Genomic DNA, 21,589 nt, shown 5'->3' on the forward strand with positions numbered 1-21,589 from the left:
TAAACTAATTCTTCATCCTTACAAAGCAAACTCTTCTCTCAGTTTTCGACGATACTGCTTCTTTGGTTTCATTGTGTTGAAATAAGCTAATTTTATAACATCAGGCCACACTGCTGGACAAGGACTTCCGCAAATTCGGCTGTACCAAAAAGAAGGGAAAAAAGGGTATGAGATCAAAAACCACAAGTGAGCACAGCTGTCATTTTTATTCTTGCAAATACAGTGAAAACAAAAATAATTTTCAATTTTCATGTTCAGGTTATTTTTAGCTAAAATTTCTCCACTGTCAAATGCCCAACACCATTAAATAATGGTGAATTGTCTACAAAGGGGAATCATCCCACACAGGCTGAACTTGCCGTTTCTGCCTCAGTCCAGCCCAAACATCCTCTACACAAATGTTTTCAAAAGCATAACCAATTACATCTGAAGAGTTCTCCAGGTCTCTGACTAGAAAAACTGTATAGCCTACATTAAGAGTAACTTTTATGTCCTTAGCTGCCAATGCCACTGAAGAAAGATATACCAAATAGCTGAAAAAGCAGTTTTCTCTAAGAATTTATTTAATGCTAAAGACCTAAGAGGAAAAAAAAACATTCAGTATGTCCTAAAGGCAGAAACCACTAGAAAACTTCTATTTTTTACTTCAGTTATGAGTTTTATGCCTCAAGCCTCATCTACCTCCAGAAACAGAGCTGCCAATACTATTATGCCTCACATTCCATCGCCATCCTTTTTTCCTATGGCTAAGTACAAGTTGATCAACACCACACTTCTTAGCAGAAGAACTAATAAGGTATTTCCATATATGCAAAGGTTCAAATTCTCATGCAGACAGTCATAAAAGGACATTTTGCAAATACATTTCCCTAGGTCAACCCTCCTTTTCATAAGATTTAAATGGTTAGTGTAAGAGACCTAATGATTTATGCCCTAGGTGCTACGCAAATCAATCTGACTTTACACTGATTAGCATATGTAATTTTCAGGAGGGCGAATTAAAATAATTAATCTCTTACTATCAGAATGTACTTCAGCTCTGTGTTTAATAAATTTTGAAAAGATAAATGTAGAATTGCTGACTGCAACATGATCACAGCAGAAATGTTCATAAAACTGATATATTATGTTCAAACAGCAAAAAATGCATAGCATCAGTGAAGACAAGAAATGAGCTACAAACAGAAGCTTCCAGCAGGACATCACAAAGTTTTAGTTTTGTACCAGAGGTAAAACACAAATAAAAATTTCTAATTACTCATTCTCATGTGCATCAATGCCACCTAGCGCTCAAAACCAAAACTCACGAGTTTAAATGACTCAAATTCCCAAACTCATGAGTTTAATTCTTCTTATGCCAAAAACGACCACTGACCTGCTTTGCATCACCTAAAACCTTAATTTTTTTCAGGCCAGCTAATAGCACATTACACAGAAGCATGCTACTGTTCAATCTGTTTTGAAAAATATCTCAGTATATAATTTTGTAGTATTTTTTAGTAAGTTGATTTGACCATTTACTGTTCATTTTCTGTAAGTTCTGTAGGGCTCACTCCCTTTTCCCCTTGTTTCTAGGAAGAGCGCCTCTCCTCATTTACAATGTCAATTATGATATCGGAGTCAAAAGCAGATTTTGCTTGCTGAATAAATGGAAAAAAAAAAGATGCTCTGGTTCCACCGAATTAAATGCTTATCATTCTATGATTTATTCAGAACAAAGAAACAGAATTTTTATCTCCACCAAATGTCTGGCAGTTTGTAAAGGAACAGAAATATTCCCACAAAATAAAGCTAAGGTGTGTACACAGTAGGCTTGAAACAAGAACTCATGGCCAGCAGCATGCCAAATACCTGTTCCTCCCAAATCCCACTTGTCCTTATTATTGTCCATGTTCTCATTCTGATTTGCTGCAAGGAAGTTGCAACATCATCTTAAAAATTACAGGCATTTTGATTGCTCTCTCTTTACAATTTCAGTAATAGGCAACTCCAGCTACTCTACAAAAACCCATCTTACTTGTCAAGGGTACATTGCTAGGAACACAGAACACTCAGAAAACCCTTTATGTCTGTGCCAAAGTCACTTATGTTAACTGTCCCTCAAAACCTCTAACATCTCACTTGGGGCAGTAACTGATCACTTGCAAGTATTTGCAATGCATTATCTCAGATTTTAACACTAAGAAAAGAAACCTGTCATTTATGAGGCATGTATGTAGCAGTGCTTGCTAGTTACCTTATGAGTTCCAGTTGAGCAAGTTCTTGATTTGCTTGAAATATTGGCTTTTTTGTAAAAAGTTCACCCAGGATACAGCTGTAAAACAGTTTAGCAAAATTCCATCATTATGGCTTTCAGTACAGAATGATAGAAACTTTATTTTTAACTTGTTTTTATCCTTGCTAGGCTTCTATCTAAACTCTTACCCACAGCTCCAGACATCGATAGCTGGTGTGTATCTTTCTTCCCCAAGGAGAAGTTCAGGAGGCCGATACCATAATGTAATAACTTTGTTGGTATATGGTCGGCTGTTGGAAGGAGGAAAAAGAGAGGACTATCATTTTAATATGATCACACTTCTGAAAAAAATGACACATTAAGGACTTTACTTCTGTGATACTGTTTAAGAACAGTACAATCTTGCACTCTCTTTTAATTTTAGTCCTGCAAAGCTGTAACTGCACAAAAGCAAACAAATTGCCTGATGAAGGCTACAAACAGTCAGACTGAAGATATAAATAATAATCACACAGCCACCTTGATGCTATGTGAATAGTGTATCTCCATTATTATTCAGAAAGCAACACTGCATATTTATTACATTGCCAGTCATTTCAGCAGCAGGACTCACTTAGATAAAACCAGTAACTTCCATGCACCTATTGGCTATTACCGTACTAAATACAGGACCTCTACAAGCACTTTAAAAAGGAGGGAAAAGTCACTTTTCTCTCTTTAAGTATGAGCAAAAGAGATAAAAGCCTTTTTTCTGGAACTGCATCATTCACCAATTTTGATTCCAAAGTCTGGAATGCTTCTAGCATCTTCCTATATTTCACAACATCTTTAATTCTCCACAGCTCTAACCAGAAATTTTGGTCACTGTGAATAATCCTTTCCATCCTCCCACTAAACAAAGATTTCTACTAATGCAGACACACATTTTTTTGTGCACAGACTGAACTCCAGCATCAACAGTTCAAAATGGAAAGCAGAAAAGAGATATTCAATTTTGGTTTTGTTTCAATCAGGATGCTTTAAAAGTTATTCCAGAATTCTTTGTTTCTTCCGGTTTTTCACTCAGTGAAACTTTTTTTTCAGTTACCAACACGAGGTAACTCCAAACAGAAAGAGTAACATTAAGTATGAACAACCATAGAATGAAGCCTAAAAAGCTCTTATAGCATTCTCAGTAGTACAGGTATCACTTCTGTAAAATCATCTGAGTCCTTCTTTCATTAAGGTACATAACTCCAATTCCTTTTTAAATGGTAGCACATTTTTGGAAACAATTCCATCATTTATCATATTTATCTCTGAAGCAAGCATTCCCTATGAAATGTTTACATGGTATGGACTGTCTCTACAGATAGATTGCTCATATGTATCAGTACATGGTGGTTTTTATTTGAACACTTCGTCTTGTCATGCAACCTGTCATACCTCCTACTCCAAACATGTTAAATCTACAGAATAACATTTAAAGGAGCACAACTACAACAACCAATGGGAATTTACTTAAATTTCTATTTCCTCCCCATTATGCCTCTGCTAAATTCTGTGCTCTTTCAAACAGTATTAAATTCTAAACAACAGTAAACCAAATGCAAAATGCATTAATTAAAAACAGCAGCTATTATACACTTGTTGATATGCATTAATTATATCTGGTCAGGAGGAAAATAAATGACAAAAGAATTGCCAAAAATCTACTCAGATTCTAATTATTCTTCCAAGTTTAGCTGGCAATTCTGTTAGATAGCTTAATTAAATCTTAATCTTGGTTTCATTAATGCATAATGGCATAATAACATTGCTGTTTCATGTACAGTAAAATGGCTTATTGGCATTATAAGGACACTGAACCTTTAATCCTTAATGAACAGTGAATTTTACAAAGAAAATTTAAATTAATTTAAAACAGACATTAAAAAAACCCAAGCAAAAGATGGCAAACCAGAGGAAATAAAACCCCATTAGGCCAGTTTGGTGCATGTTGAAACAAGAAGGGATGATAACATCCTTTTATTATTAAGTACATCCAAACCAAAAAATAATAAGCTAGCAGGCACTTAAGATTATTTCACTTTGCTCTTATAATCAACAGTTTTCGTAACTGTACTTAAGCATATTTTCCTGAAATAAGAGTTCTGAGACAATAGTTCAGTGAAACTAATGCTGCTAACACATTTATCAACAACCAAAGAGCTGTGTAGAAAACAATAAATCCATAAAGCTAACATTATGGATATTATTTCTCAAATTAGACATGCAGAAATCAAAGTAAGGTCAGATATCCAGCCATCTTTGTATCTAACCACCTCATGGACATATTACTGTAGTAAACATTTAACCTGGATTTTGGAAAGTCAATTCCACATGACAAATACTACATTACAAAGTAAATACTAAAGTTCTTAATCATAAAGAACTGTGCACCTGTTTCCTGGAGTATAAGCATAATGAAGCCAAGAACAACAGAAGCACAAGTCACAAGAAGTTTCTGAATAACTTTTATTTAAACTTGTATCTCTGTTTCCAGCAGATTGAACAGCACTGACTGCCTAAAGAATACAATAAACCCCTTGAAATGTGAAGTTAAATCTTACAAAAAAATAATGCTCATTGAATATGAACTGTATGATACTTTGTGCTAGTAAAAAAAAAAAAAAATTGCTTTCCCTAAATAACATCTTTGGTATACCAACAGAAGAAATATATCTCAGATTTACAGGACCAGAAACTTACAACTGTAAGTTAATTTCCAATCAATATATGGCCAGTCTCTACCATTATTTATCCAGAACATCTGGAAAAGCAATACACTCGCACAAAGAGACTTTTGTGGTTTTATGCTGTGTAAGACAACATGTATTTCTTTCACTTTCCTAAGCAATTACTGGTATTACAGTACAGTAACATTTCCTCTAAACCAGTCTTCTGTTCCTTATAAGTTATGCAACAAGATTAAACTTCTAAATGCTTTTTCACAGTGTAAATGTATCTTACCTTTCTTCTGAGTTGTACAACCGAGCAAGCCCAAAATCAGCGAGCTTTATCTGCCCTCTGGTGGAAAAAGTAAAGAATTATTTAGTGGTTAATCCTGTTAGCCTTTCTTCCCCCAAAATAAGGTAAAGTTTAAGACTGAAACAGCTGCAACTGATCTTCACCAAACCACATTAATGAAGGGGCAATGCTCTGCTATCTCTGCATCTTTTCAGTAAACAGTATGCTAACTCACTGAATAGCAAAGACAAGTAAGCAAAATTTAGTATGCTTATCAAATGGCATTTACGTTATTGGATGTTAGTAAAAATTTAGGTCTATCCCATAAAATATTCTAGTCAGTAACTCTGCAGGAAAAAAACTGAGGGAAGAAACGGCTATTTTCTCAGGACTTACTACTAGCATGAGCACTTATACAGCAAACAACTATCAGCAGTTATACTTCCTTCTAGGAAGCCATCAAAGTCCTGTTCTGCACTTGTACATTTTAAATATGGCCTTTACATCAAGGAAACTGACCAGATAAGGGCTTCTATTTTTGTCAGCAGCCAGCTGGCTTCCCCTATGTGGGGAAGAGTAGAAAATAGAGAGCTCTTGCAGTTCCCATAGCTAAAAGGCACTGCTCGATGACCAGAAACTCCCACTAGTTGCAAAGTCTGGGTGATTCAAACAGGCTATCTGCAAGCTTCTCTAATACACTAAATGAATGCTGGACTGTTATATGTGGTTATCCTTTTCTGTAAACTTTCTATAAACTTTAATAACTCCCATCACTTTCAAATACATGCTATTTTATCAAATGATGGCAACATTTGCTGCTAGCACGATGATTTTGTGGTAACAGCATGTACATGACCATTTGGTGATGATACAATATACAAGTTACAGTTTCCATACACTTTTCTTTTCAGACCTTTACTCTGCTTTCTTGGAAAACATGCATAAACAAATAAACGTTCACCTCAAATCTACATGCATATTTCTGAGAATGTATTTGTATTTGCTCAAAAATTAGTTGAAGTTACCTATGTAAAAGACACATAATGTTTCCACATGTTTGGCTTCAGGCTATAACTACTAATACAATTTTTTAAACATTGGCATAAAAAAATCATTCAGATCTATCATGTTTTTCTTCTGCTGGTGTAAAAACCTAAGGATGCTCAGACATTGTTCTAGGGGGCGAAAACCCAACTCTGCAACCCGGATTGGAGAGCACAGTAAAATAACAAGCTCCTCCTCTACCATAAGGCACTCTTCTCCACTTTCAGGTTACACCCAGCTTCTGAGTTCCCAAAGGTGCACACAGAAACACTAACCCTGGAGATCAGCAGATAAGATTAAGTGTGTGGGCACAGTAAGTAATGGGGAGGAACATGCACATCTGTTTAAGAATCTATATCATAATCTGGCAAGGCTGCAGTAGGATACAGAGTTGAAAGCATCAAGTGTTAGTTCATTCTAAGGGAAAAAGGAAGAAATAGCAAATTTGATTTGGAGAAAGCTGGGAGAAAACTAAGCCTATCAAAAAAGACCCTTGATCCATTTTGCCCAGTATTCTATCTCCAACAGCAGCAGTAGATTTTTAGGAAGAACATGTGAATCCATTCCCTTTGGGGCTCATCTTCTTCATACTTAACCACTACCCATAATCATTGTGTTAAGGGTGCTAAAACAGGGATCCCTGTCCATTCCCATCAGCATGTGTTAATAATCCTGTCCTTGAATGTGTCTCATCTTTTTCTGAAACTCCTGACACTACCCAGAAGACTTCCTGTGACAAAAAATCCCAAAGCTGACTACCTACTCTTTTCTTAACTATACCCTTTTTTGCTGTTATAAACCTTGCTCTTATGCTGCGCCCTGGATTTAGTACTCCAGGTTGTGATGCACAACAGCTGGTAATGAAGACATCCACTACCCTCACACTGGCTTTTGATTTGTTGCTGCTGCTGCAAACTGAAAACACCACACTTATTACTACGATTTGTAATTACCATGTGTTAAAGTAGTATGAAACAAATTATTCTCCCACTTTGATTACAGCAATAACTGCAAGTTAAGGCATGTTTGAACATGCCTAATCAAATACTCTTTTAAAGCATTATCCTGACTAATGATGACAAGGACCTCAGAACTGTCACGAAGAACCAGCCTAGCCATGCTGCAATCTTGACATGAGATGGCAGAAAGAATACACTTCAAACACCTACATACTAAAATTCTGCAATTCTGTTTTAATATGTAACTCAGATAATTTCCCCCCATACTCTGACTTAGTAGGATTAAAATTCAATCTTTTTTTAAACATAGATTAAGTTTAATATGCAGCTGCAGGCTCCAGTGTTAAGCGGGAACATTACTGGATTAGTATTTTGCAACTGATTTTAAAGAAACGAGGCAATTTAGAAAATAAGTTTTGCTAATGACTCCAATCAGATGAACTGTGAAGACTGAAATAATGATTTAAAGATGTTGTTAACATACAATTTTTGTTACGTACTTTTAAGTAATATCCATACCTATTATTTAGTAGAATATTTGAACATTTGATATCTCTGTGCAAAAAGTTCTTCTTGTGGCAATAGGCCAAGCCCTCCATCAGCTGTCTCATAAAAGATTTAATATGATTTTCATTAAAATGAACCAAACCAGATTCGAGCAATCCCATCAAGTCATGGTCCATATATTCAAATACCAGGTAAAATGCACCTACAAAAGAAAGGGAAACGGGTAGGAGAAACAGACAGAAAAACTGATTTAACAGCAGTCCAAAGCATTGCTGTTGCCTAGTTTTTAAAATCAGAAGCATTTTTCATACAACTACTTAGATCTTCTGCAGTATTTATAGCTGTATCTCATGTCCAATAAAATATAGTACAGGAAAAAGTTTTAATAAATTGCTGTTCAATATAAACAGTTATACTAGTCAAATGTTTGTGAAAAGAAAATGTTACCGCATGGTGCTTTAGTCTAGATGAACATGTGCTCTCCCTACAGCTCTCAAACTCCACCCATTTTATTTCAAGAAAAAGTAACTTGGTCATATGTAAAATTTGGAGAGGAAATCTAGAAACAAAATACGTACAAGCATTATTGTGCATTATTGTTCATGTGTCATGACTCAGTGATTAATATTTTAAAGATTTCCATGCAACTGGGTCAGAAATAAACTGGCCCTTCTCAGACTAAAAATACCTATAAGACAGGATAAAATGGGAAAGCAGAACTAACCTACTAGTAACAGCAGCTCTGCAAAGACACAATTCATATTTTAAGTTTCCATATGCATACATTCAGCACAAGAGAGTCTGGTCTTATCTTACATTGGCCTGTATAATTCTACCAAATAAAGCCATTAAAGCCAAAGCTCTTTGAGATGTATAAGCACTCTTCAAGAGGAAAAGTGTTGAGTGATTCAGAAGTAGCAATAACCAATCTCCAATACAACCATTCCCAGTACAATCTACTTTTTAGTACTTCACTGTTACCCTTCCTCAGCCTGGGACACACAGAACAGTGCAGCCCCTGCAGAGTGAAGGAAGCAGCACAGAAGCCACGTTCAAGTGGGTCTGTCTACCTTGCATTTCCAAAACCTCCTTAAATTTTCCACTACAAATAGTTTCTACCCAACAAGAACTCATTACATGTTCTTGTTCCTAAAAAAGTTTAAACTCAGAAACTAGTGAAAATCTTGGAGCAATAATAAGAAGTCAGCTTGACAGAAGCTTTACACATACATGGCCACATTCTAATGAACTGACTCCTTTTCTTTTTTAGTAGCTGAAAAGGGAAAAAAGAACACTAGGTCCATCTGCTATTCAGGAAGAAGATTACTAATACACTAAGTGTTAAACTTGTAACAATGATTAGTATACATCAGCTAAAGCAAAGGCCATTGCATACCTCATTGTTTTTGTCCTGCTGCATATTATACAGAGAGAGCAAAATACTCATTATAAAATACCCCTGCTGTTGTGTACAGAGGGGGTGAATCAGGAAGTGAATCAAGCTGTTACAACACAATCCCAACCATCACTTCACAAGGAGAGAGGGAAGTATTAAGAGCTATGAATAATCAAAAGTCTGCTCTGTTACTATTTGCATAACTGAGTTCACCAATCCAGTTCACCAGTTTAACATAGAAATGCACAGAGGCTCCTAATCTTAGTATTTTCAAACTAGATAGGTGGTAATCTGCTATTTGAGCTACTTCAATGATGACTGAAGTATGAACCATGACATATTTTTAAATGCTTTCAAACAAAACACCTGATATTAGTGCTGCAGTGTAAGAAAAACCTAGACATGCCCTTCAGAGGATGCCAGCTCCACAACACTGAATGAACACCAGTGAATCTTGGTACCTTCTTGCTCTGGAGTACAAGAGAACGGTAATGCTGTCATGGCAGCTGGCTGCATGTGTGTATATGACATGGAGAAAGACTGACTGTAGAACAATTTAGTGAGAATAGCTGAACAGAGACCTCTTGTTTATATGCAAAGCAGGATACATGCCTTCAGCAATTTCCTGCTCTGTCACTAACTCCCAGGATTTTTTCACTGTTTATGCACTATAACCAGCAATTACAATTGGTACCCTCATGCAAGAAGGAAAGCTGACAACAATAGAGAAGATTTATAAACAAAGTAGAGTAGTACCTGGAAGGTGACACCTGATTATTTAAATTCTCTGCAACTCTTATTAGAAAACATACACTAAAACAGGGTAAATGCTACATATTCCTTATGAGATCAAGAGCAAATGTACAGATTCATTATATTTGTGCATTCTTGCCTATTTCCTAACTCTACATCATTAAAATGTTTTAAAAGTAAAAACTGGTAAAATCTTCATTGAGTATGAGAAAATATGAAAATTAGTCTATTAACCTTGGCAATCTTACCATTCAAGCCTGATTTTCAGTATTACTCAAGCTATCAAGCAAACTGGAGTGGAATTCCTGTTAATTTATTCCTAGACAAACATAGTGCCCTTTTCTGACAGAGATCTGTAGTTTCTGCCAACAAAATCCTCATGTTATTCCACCCGATAACTTCAAATTTTCATCGCTTTTCATCACACTGGGGGATTTGATACTCCATAAAAGAGAAAGCAGCAACAGTCATGGAAGACATCATAAATGAACTATGCACAGGAAGAAGTGTGCTTACTATAGCTTAGTCCAAGTCTAAGCCCACAGTATACTTTAGTTCTATCAAAACAAATGCCATACAAATATCCATTTCTCAAAAGAGGAAAACACAGCAGAAAAAATAATAAGTTACTTCTTTTTTGAGGGCAAAACATATTCTAACTTGGAGGTTACATTTTAAAATGACGTTTTGCTTGATGCTAGTTTTGCCCAGTTCTCATTTTAGGAAGTAGTGCCATAAAAACACCTAAAGCACTCTCACAGTAAAGTGCATGCAATTCAAATGAACTCAGAATTACTTACTTGACTTTAAAGTTCCTCATCTTGCTGCTGTTGTGTTAAAGACCTGCACTTCCTACCTGTGGTGTGGGAGAAGGCCTAGTCCATTTCCACACACTGGAACAAAGCATTAATAGAAGGGTTGTCTCCTGGGTGGCCCATTTATTTCACTAACACCATGAAGCTCATCTACTCTCCTTCATCTACTGAGATAATCAGAAATCCTAATGTCACTACATGTTGACACTGCAGCAGCTGGAACAGCTGAACAGTAGGAACACTGCCTATTTCTGAATACAGGATAAGAGAACAGCTGAATCTATTAAGGAGGTACACAATAAATAAAGGAGATTCACATGGATGGAAACAATCCTCACCTTACTCCTTTTTGACTGACCTTGGAAAAATGCACCTTTCTGACCATTCTGTCAGTTAAGACTGATGGGGTTCAGCAAGCAAGATACCAATTTAGACTAATTAAAGGATTAACACATCTCCTCTTGGTCATATGCTTCAGTTCATGGAGCTCTAACAGAAGCAGTTTCTTAAAACAAAATAAGCTCGGTTATAATGCAGTAAAGGTTTACATACAGGAGAGCTATCTCAACAAATCATGGCACTAATAATCTGCAATAAACAGTGGATTTTCTGAGAGACCAAAAAAACCTAACAAAACATGCTTTGCATTTTTGTGACACAGTCAGCCTCTGGATTTCTTTGGACTGTCTTCAAATCACACAGATCCAACTAAACAGGACACTATTTGTTCCCAAAGACACAAGTGCTTCAGACTGGGAGGGGAGGGTGGTGGTGCAGGGAAGAATGATCCAAAAGCCTCCACAGATGATGGCCTTTAAACAAGTATTTTCCAAATGTAATTCAGAGGAAAGGTGTTCAGTGTTTCTCAGAATATCTGATTAGAGATCTGAGGACACAGAAGACCAGAAAGGCCTCAAGGCATGCTAATTTAAATTCAATTCTAGTATAACACATTACAATAGTATCTTGAAATACAGAAATGCTTTAAAGAAACTCCAGTATCTCTGCCTAGTTCAGTGCATAGTATGTACAACGCTGTGTTGTGAAATACGTTTTCAAAATTTGTTCTGTACTCAGTTTTCAAAATGAAACTCCATCAGATTTTAGTTTTGCTTTTAAGTCTCCTCCAGCTTCTTCTAAGCAATACATAGATTATTCTTACAATTGATTGATTAAATAGAATTAGATTACATTTACTATTTTATTTCCTCAGCATTTCTCTTTCAGTACTCATGATATACCATTCCAAGAGTTTTACGCAGGATTTTCTCAACTACAGCCTGAAAACTAAAGAAGAAATTGCCTACCGATAAGTTTCTTACACTTAAATTCCTTAAAGCTCCTTCAACAATTGTCTTTTCATTCGACTTGGGTTATAATCTCTTTTCTGATTGCCAGAACAACAAATATAGCCATACTTGCTGAATCCCTTAAGACTTAAGAAAACATTGCTGCTATACTACTTTTTTCATTTTCACCCAATATTAAGTTTCTATTTAATGACAGTGTTATTCTCCCTTTTCAAGTTCAACTGCATTTTCCTCTTGCAGGAACTCCACATATGTTCTGAAACAGGGATATAAGCCAAGAACATACAGAAGCCCTGGGAATAAATACTCTCCTTGTTTTATCATGTAATACAGAGAAATAAGGAAAAAAATCCCAAACAACTACACCAAAACCAAAAATGTAAAGCAGACAAACAAAAATCCTTGATTAATACATTTTCACATGGAACAACTGAAAAGCCACACAATCAGCTCTGTACCTATTCCAAACCAAAGCCCAGTACAGCACACACAAATAGGAAGCACCACTCAAGCAGTCACACTATCCCTGATAACGTAGCTCTAGCATGAAAACTATTTGGGGTAAGTTTCTATCAGCTATTTTGGGAGCAGCAAGGCAAGCTGTTCAGCATTAGAGGTTTCTGAAATTCCGACCTCTGCTTTTAATCAACTTCCTACGAAACACAGACAGAACTAACTAACTTTGACTACAAGACTGCTGTGACAGACCCTTCCAAACCACAAGATTTCAGAATAAGTACTTCTTGACAGCTGTGAGAAAGTAACCTGTCAGTCATATTACAATGTACTGCAGAGTCAGTGTCCTCCTATACTGTCAATATAAATACCAATTTCATGCCTAAAATGTTTGCTGATTTGTACTGCAACTCAATTCAAAATTCAATCTAAAGTAAACTTAGACCTTAAAATTAATTACAGAAACATGCATATATAAACAGGTACTTCATACAACACCAAAAAAAAAAAAAAAAAAAAAAAAAAAAAAAAAAAACCACCCGAAAAAAAAACCCCTAAGCTTCAATATTAATCAGATCTTTTATTATTGGTTCCATGCCAAGTTTTACATCCTCCCTCAGGTTAGCAAAAACACCTATTCCAGTCAAAAGCAGGAAGGGATGTCAGGCAGTACACTTACTATGTTTACATTCACAGCAACAAAAGCTATGTCAAGCATTTTCCATTTGTTTAGTAAAAAGAGATCATGTCAATCCCATAGCTAGACTGTTGAGCACTTGAAAACATCTCCCAACAGTTAGAGGCAACTGAGATCTGAAGAACCTTTTCAAGGGCCCAAAGTAAAAAGATATACACCAAAGTCATATAAATTATACACACATGAAGGAAAAATACCAAAACTGACAACAGCTCAAACTGAGAAAGCATTTTCTCAATAATTCATTTTTTACCTGATAAGGTGGCTCAACACAGAGAAGACTGGCTCCCATCATTAAGTTTGGGTGCTCACCTATCTCCCACTGAATAATAGGTAGGTAACAAAAGCCTACATAACAAACATATAAAATGAATACTCCTTGTGGCCACACCCAACATATATGTTTTATCTATCAGGATTGTGCCTGAGAATCAAGATGTTACATTACTAATTAGTAATCAGTAATGCTCTTCTCCAACTTTATCATCAAGCACAGTTCATTTATAATGAAGACTGCAAAGTGAGTAACTTCTGACCCTCAGTATCACCCACTCTGCTTTGTATATACCCAGTCTATACAATTATGCTGCCTAAGGTGCTGACTTCCACTGATGAAGGGAAATGCACTTAGAAAATTTGTAATGCACTCCTTCAATGTGTTACGCTTCTTTTGCTAACATCAGTAGCGGAAGAATAAACCCAAAACTATCTATCAAAGCTGTTCATGTCTTTAAATTTATAGTCCAAGCTGGCAGGATGAAACACAGATACAATTTCTTCCATTTTCTTTGTTGAAAATATTGAGATGGGCTTTAACATGCGGAATGAGTAATCCTCTCTGTTCCAGACTTTTGAGTGTGTCTTTTAAAAACATGTAATGCAGCTCAAAGCTATTGCTGCTTGCAGTCCAATATTACTATCTTAAAAAGTATCCTTGAATCAAGTACTGTAAAGTGGGTCCAACTCTTACATTATTGTCAGAAAACTGAATGTACTGTATATTAAACTACTGAGATCCAACCAAAAAAAAAAAAAAAAACCATCCTGCCTTAAGTGAAAAAGCAGATGAGTACTATGTTAGGATATGATACACAGCCTTAGAAACAAAATTAACTTCACTTATAATAACTAGACAAACACGTGATAGCAAAAACATTCTTATTCCCTACTCTTCTAAGTGAGGTATCAGCAGGGTTTTCCAAGTCATATTTCAAAGCTATGGTAAACATGTAACATACATTAAGCATAAACATGTTCACCATACAGGCAAAATACCCTGCTTTACTGTAACCTCTGCCTGTTGTAAGATATCACTACCACTTTCCTAATGGTTCCTTGTTATGCAGACTGTTTTTGCATTTGCAGCACTTTACTGTGAAAATGACCAAACTTCCTCCCACTTGCATTCATTCCCTGCAGACTACAATTTGGCCACAACTCAGCTATAAATCCCTATCTCACAATGAACTACTCATTAGAGAAATACGGAATACAAGTGCCTGAAAAAAAAACCACAACTTCCATTTTTTCATAGAGAAGTTGTAACAGCAGTCTCATTATCTGTTAGTTTTCCAGAAACTATCAGAACTTACTCAACTATCAGAAATTAATTCTATTCCAGCAAAACAGAACAGAATTCTTCTCCAGAGAAACTCGTGCCCTTGTAAATTTTCAGAAAATATATTTGTTTTAATATGCTGTTGAAAAAGAACAAGAAATTAAATCAGAAGTAATATCAAAAGCACAAATACAGACTTGGACAAAAAAATCCTATTTGAAGTTAATGGGACACAGTTTGAAGTACAAAAAAAAATACTATTCAATTCTAAACAGGAGACTAAACAGACAAAAGAAAATTCATTAATGAGTCACTACATATTAAGTCAAGACTCAGTGTGGTCTCATTACCAAGTAGGTTACACCTAATTAAAACTTAGCGCAAGATTCATATACAAAGACTAAACTGGCTGTTGCAGACTGTCCGAATTTTGAGTGAGGCCTGACCACTGAACCTGCACAACTCTCAAGAAACTCTTGCTAGATGCTTCCCACTTTTAAGCATGGCAGTGCTGTAAATGCTTCAAGGTATTATACTTTCCAAAGATGCTAGGAAAAAAATCCAAAGAAATTCCTGCTTCAAATCTACCTTCTGAATGATCACATCACCTGATGTTTCAGCTGTCCATGCAGTACATACAGCATTTTCTACCAGCACTGCTGCTGGCCATGCTGTATAGAGACTCAGGTAGGGAGAGCAGGGAAGAAGGACAGGTACCACATTCCAAACACTTTCCTAAGCCAAACTATGTAACAAATTGCCCACAGGACACTAAAATACCTCCAAAATGATAGGTTTGTAACACTTAAACGTAAAATGAAATGCCTTCAGGCAAAATACCACTCTAATATAAGAAGTACCAAGCAACAACACTGCATGATTTTCACTCTGCTTGAATGTCTAGACTAAGGAGGTTGAAGCAATTCAAACAAGACACACTTAAAACTGAAGGAACTAAAAGTCTGCATGCCTTCTCTTTGGGGAAAACCACTGCCACTACACAAGTCTTGCTTTTCATACTTTTTATTTACCCTTCTTCTAGCCCACAAAACACATGCGCCTAATCATCAAAAAAGTAACTGAAGAACAATTCATATAAAACAAGGCCTAAAATGAAAAACATCTCTTCAACATTCAGTCTATTATACTCAAAATGGTATAAGAAAGTACTAAAAACTAAAAGGTTGAAAAAAGCTCACAATTAAGTCAATACATTTGACTCCTAATCTGAGTGTCAATGAGTCAAACATCTGCTCCTATAGAGCAAAACCACAATCAAGCAACACATTTTTTTTTTTATCCCACAAAATACTGGCAGAAAACGTTTCTATAAGCAAAATGCATAGCTGAGTTAAGTAAACAACATCTTATAGTATTTAAATCAAAATTAAAATCCTTCATCAAGCATCACAATTTGCAGTATTGTCATCACAATAATTTTTAATGAAGCACAACTTCAAATCCAGCATAGCAGACTACCACATTAACAGGTCCAGAAAGAGCAACCCCTGTTAGCATACATACCTTTGTCCTTCTTGAAGTCTAAAGCATCTTCCTTATCCGTCACTATTTCCTTCATGTTGATAATGCTTTGATGATTAAGCTGTCGAAGAATCTTAATCTCTCGAATAGCTGTAATTGGAAACCCTTCCTTTTCATTATCCAGTCGTACTTTCTTCAGTGCTACCATCTCCCCTAAGAGAAAATTTAAATAAAATCCATTAACATTAGCAACCAAACCATGGGATTTAGTATTGATTCGTATGTTTCTTTTTCAAAACCCCGATGCTTGCACCAAGCACCATGCTGAACAGAAATCAGCATCACATACAGAAGTAGAACTACAAATGAGAATTTTCAGCTACACACACTATAAGGGCTATCCTCCTTCTTCCTGCACAACTCACTCAAATATCCCAAAATTCCACACCATGTCTACCAGTAAAGAGTGGTAGCAGCTTTGGAGACAGAGGCCTGTGACAGCTCTGGATTTCTTAATACTACATTACCACTGGTCAGAATGCACGTATCTAGCCAGAAATACTATGCAGCTCAAGATATGAGGCAGATGACAAGAGTCCTCAGATTCATCAGTATACTTTCTACAAGCACAAGTGGCACTGCCATTTTTACAGTGAGGAGATTTTACTGCAGGGTGGGCTGGATCAAACTGGAGTCTACAAAATGGCAGGAGCATGATCTACTCATGATGGAGGATATCTACAGACCATACATGCTAGTTCAATCATTTTGCTCTTGAAAGTTTATTTCTGTGTCTAGGAAGTTTACTGATAGCCCAGATATCTTTGTTACTTCTAAAAAGTACTTACACCCTACATTAACTTACACTACAAACTCACAATCATATTCCAGCATGACACCACATCCACTTGCTCTGAAAGCCCATTATACAGCTTCTTGTAAGATTACCTCAAAGGCCATAATGCCACTCTCCACATGGGATTTGAATCCCAAGCTAACAGATTTGCTTGCTGTATCTGTACGGATGCCTTCAATGCAGAAAGCAACAACTTCTATGGGAGGGGAGGTTAAGAGATGAGTGTGACGCACCTGAGGTTTGCCAAAAAGGCAATATGGTTATGACAGAATTAAAACGCAAATATGCAAAGAAAGGTATCTCAGGAGATCCTACAATGATTTGTAAAGGTGCTCAAGGTAGAAGCAAAATCTGTGACAGTTCAACTAGAACTAAAGTTTGCAAACAAGACAAGGACAGGTGAAGAATAAATAATTATTATAATTATAATCACACTGCTTATTCCTCTGGCGATCAGAAAGAAGGAACTGAGGCTGGTATGCGCTCCTATGGGATTCAATTACTGCTGAAATAGAAAATGGTCCAGCATGCACAAATAAGCCAGAAGAGTAAGCAATCATGGAAAGAACTACTAACTAATCACAAAACAATCACACAGCATATAGCATATAAGAAATTTGGATAATCTATTTAGAAGTAGTGACAATATTATGTATCCTACTGAGGACAGCTTGCTCATTTCAGCAATAGTTTAACATGAAATTAAAAAATAATGTCACTATTGTAAAGTCAGCTATATTGCAAGAATATTCCATGTGCAATTCTTCACAGCTATGTTGCACAGAAGCAGATTCTCTTCCTACTATGAACTAGTGACTACTAGAGTACAAACAATCATGACCATCCTCTTACAAACTTCATTGCCAACCTGTCTATGTTGACATTTAGTTTCCCCAGGATATTTAGCCTCTCTTCTTTACTAGTTCAACTTTATACAGACCAGCAAAACTCAAAAAAATAAGAATCAGAATTTAGGACTACTCAGATTCATTTCAGCCACAGCTTTACAGAGAAACGATTTTCCATTACAGCGAACAATAATTTCTGATTTAGACAAATGCTAAACTTAAAACTGAACACACCAACAACTAAAAAACTTCCAAATGTAAGAGAGCAGAATACCACAAGTTTTACTCAATATAAAACAAAATCCAAAACCATCCTGTTCATTTAAAATTGTAGTATTATATTCACCTTTTTTGAACTTACCTGTATCTTTATCTCTGGCTTTGTAAACTTGCCCGTAAGTGCCTTCACCAATAATACCAATGATATCAAATTTATCCACACAACGCTTTCCCCAGTCTATTTCTTTTTCTTTCGTTTCACCGTGTCGTGGTCCACATATTCTAAAAAGCAACAAATATTTTTAAGAATATAGCTAGTATATCTCGACACTGCCTTAGCTTTGAAGACACCCTCAACAGTATTTGCAACATTACCAGTTAACTGTCTTATTACCATTAAATAGCAATAAACCATGCAGTTTGAGTCAATAATATTTGATTAATTAAATATTAATATATAATTAATATTGAAAATGTCAAAAAGCAGAACTTTTGACAAGAACATATTTTAAAGAAACTATTATTATTTCTAGTTGCTTGATAAGTTGTTAAAAAAGTTTAATAAACATACTTTGGTCTTCTCTTGGTATGTAACTGAACTGCTGGTTTCTTTTCTTCAGGACTTTTGGGTACCTCAGCTCCTCCAGGCAACTCAGGTGGAAGTGGCAAGTCTGCAAGCAGGTGGCGAAGTTTCTTCTCTGTTTCTTTAACCGACTTCACTGAAAGATTTTCTCTCAAACTATTAAAAAAACCCATCATTTTGCTAGTAAGTTGAAGATAGCAGAATATTAACATAAAAGCAAAACTTATTGGAATTTAAAAAAAATATATATATTCTAGACTGTCAATGCACCAACACTTGAAATCTCTGCTTTTAAAATTTGCAGGACTTGGATAAATGACTCATAAATGGCTCTTTGGAAGATGCACAGTTAACAACCACAATTCTAGAGAACTGTGAAATCAGATGTTTCTGGTGAAAGCTGAAGTAAGATGACATAAGAAGCCTTACCAGGCCAGACTTCTGCCACGTAAGTTTCTTCTTTCAGGCTTATGGCCAAGACTATTAAAAGTATTTAGAGCTTAAGTGCTGAAGATCTGACTAACTCAGCTCCCTCTACAATTGGTCATCAGAGCTAATGAGCTTCATGCTTACATTAACATTGCCGGGCATCACAAGACTGTCCACATCACCTCATTTACAAATGTTAATTGCATACATCTGCTGAAACACTCCAGATTCAACACATTTCTAGTTACCAGCATGCATATCAAATGGGAAAAAAAATCAGATGAAAAAATGACAATGATTTTCTGACATGGGTTACTGACATCTGACTGATTTTTAACCTGCCATAATTAGATAACAGATACTGGTCATCTCTGTCTTGAGAAAAATCCCTGAACACATGTACAGCATCATTTAATTACACAATGATCTGAGAAATGCTCTTACCATTCCAATGGGGAATCATAACTGCTGCAGGATTTCTTTTCTCAAGTACATAGCTCAATTTTATCAGGACTTTTTAGTTTAGCTAGATTTGTCCAGCTATTGCATATCCAGTAATTTTAAAGCCATTACCATCTCTAAAGTTTACATAATTACATAATCACATAATTTCTCTCCTACAGGACACTCACACAATATTCACTCTTTTCATTCCCATCATTGTATCAATAAAACTTAAGTCATGCTTTGAAGGAACATTTTCCAAATTAGCTGCATTTACCAGATCGCACTATTCATCCTTCTCTGTGATGGTTTTTCTACAAGTTCTTGCCTGCTTAATTTCACAGATAAAGCAGGAACGTCTCTAAATGGAAATATATTGCCAACTCACATAACAGAATGCATACATTTTTTCTTACTTTTCTTGCAATGAGTAGTCCTTATATATGCAAATACAGCATTCTGGTGTTTTGCATATGTCTAGGCTTCTCTGAAAACTGAACATTTTATGTCTTCTACCACTTACTAAACTGTCAGTGCCGTATTTTAAAGAAGCATCACAAGGAAGCATAGACTGCCCTCAACACAAACATAATGGTTAACGTGCTATAAAGAATAAACCACCTTAGTGCAGTGCATGTAACTGTCATGGCACTAAAAAGCTCTAATTTTAAAGTTTATATATTAGTATTTCTCTCATAATTTTTCCCCAAAATTTTCAATATGAGTGAATGCCTAACAAATGAAACGTTCTGACACAGATTTTAGAAGTGGCATATGTAAATAGAGGCAGCCAAGAGCAGCTTTTTTTTCAGGTCTGCTGAATCACACATTATTGATGACCAGGGCAATTTTCCTTTTCAGCTAACCTGCACTGTGGGGTTGCAACACTGATGTTCCCTTAGGTCGCTTATTTGTGGGTTTATGAGATTCTTTCTGAAGGAACCAGACAGTTCTACATAGCAGTGAGCTCAAACTTTCTTTGTTGACACAAGTTCCCCACAGTAACTCTGAGCTCAAGGTGAATACCTTTGCCCTCCTCTGCCATTAAAAAACATTGATCTTCTTCCTTTGATTACTTAAGCTTTATCATGACTTATAATTTCTGATTCAAAGTTTATAACATCCTATAGGCAAAAATAAAGCATAAACGACATTCCATTACTTCTCATTAATCTTTCTAATGCAGCTGTTTGCAAGCAGTAAGCCTTTGGTTTTGAAAGGAGAATGAGTCCACTGCTGAAAGAACCCGTGCTTAATTGTAGCTTAATCCCTCAGTTTAGCTAACTTAAAACAGGTGAGCCATTAAAATATAACAATAATAATAATATCAGAAGCAATCATCCAGCTTCAATATGAAATCTCATTTCATTTTGTTTCAATTGATATTGCAATGCCAGTCATATTTAGTTAAACAACATAGATTAGGTTTTAGTCAAAACAGTAAATCTTGCTCACAGGATCAGGATTCTCATTTACCTGGAGAGGATAGCTTTGTCACAAATGTAAATACAATCATACATTCACTACACCATTATTACATTTGCTGTAGTTTAATGCTGAAGGGTAAGAAACTATTTCTATCTTACAACCAAAAAATAATATATAACTGTCTAATACTATGTTAGGTTGCATTTATCTCCCAAGGCTTCTATGCACCTTTAATGTTTAATACATACTTAAATAACTAGCAAACACAAGAGAAATATCTTTAGCTAAAAATTTCTGGCTTACTTGTGATTTCCTGCATGCATGTGAGAGGCAGGTAGCACATTCAGCAAAACAAAACAAAACAAAACAAACAAAAAAAAAAAAAAAAAAAAAAAAAAAACACAAAAAAAAACACAAAAAAAGCAAAAAACCCAAACAAAACAAACAAAACAAAAAACCCACAAAACCACCAATCATAGCAAAGATTCTCTGTTAGGACTAAAAACAGACTTAACATAGTCTAAATTCAGATGACATTTGAACATAGAAATTCATTTTTTCACTACAGACCTATTTTTACA

The 21,589-nt window shown here is 35.7% G+C and overlaps 1 protein-coding gene across 7 annotated transcripts in view; it reads right to left on the reverse strand.

The window, feature by feature from the left end:
* CDK13 (cyclin dependent kinase 13) overlaps positions 1-21,589 on the reverse strand; it is a 46,673-nt gene that overhangs the window by 13,068 nt on the left and 12,016 nt on the right. For 4 of the 7 annotated variants that reach the window (XM_085570453.1, XM_085570433.1, XM_085570442.1 and 1 more), the window contains exons 3-10: positions 18,696-18,887; positions 18,267-18,406; positions 16,244-16,414; positions 7,747-7,936; positions 5,228-5,284; positions 2,425-2,526; positions 2,237-2,314; positions 23-139 (exon numbers count right to left, since the gene is read on the reverse strand). In XM_085570453.1, coding sequence (XP_085426579.1) covers positions 23-139; positions 2,237-2,314; positions 2,425-2,526; positions 5,228-5,284; positions 7,747-7,936; positions 16,244-16,414; positions 18,267-18,406; positions 18,696-18,887 — 1,047 coding nt within the window. The remainder of the gene's footprint in view (positions 1-22; positions 140-2,236; positions 2,315-2,424; positions 2,527-5,227; positions 5,285-7,746; positions 7,937-16,243; positions 16,415-18,266; positions 18,407-18,695; positions 18,888-21,589) is intronic. The other 3 variants (XM_077786228.2, XM_085570448.1, XM_021546882.3) reach the window with 1 other exon arrangement.

Source organism: Lonchura striata, chromosome 2 (genome assembly GCF_050655825.1).
Source record: "Lonchura striata isolate lonStrDom1 chromosome 2, ASM5065582v1, whole genome shotgun sequence".
NCBI lineage: Eukaryota > Metazoa > Chordata > Aves > Passeriformes > Estrildidae > Lonchura > Lonchura striata.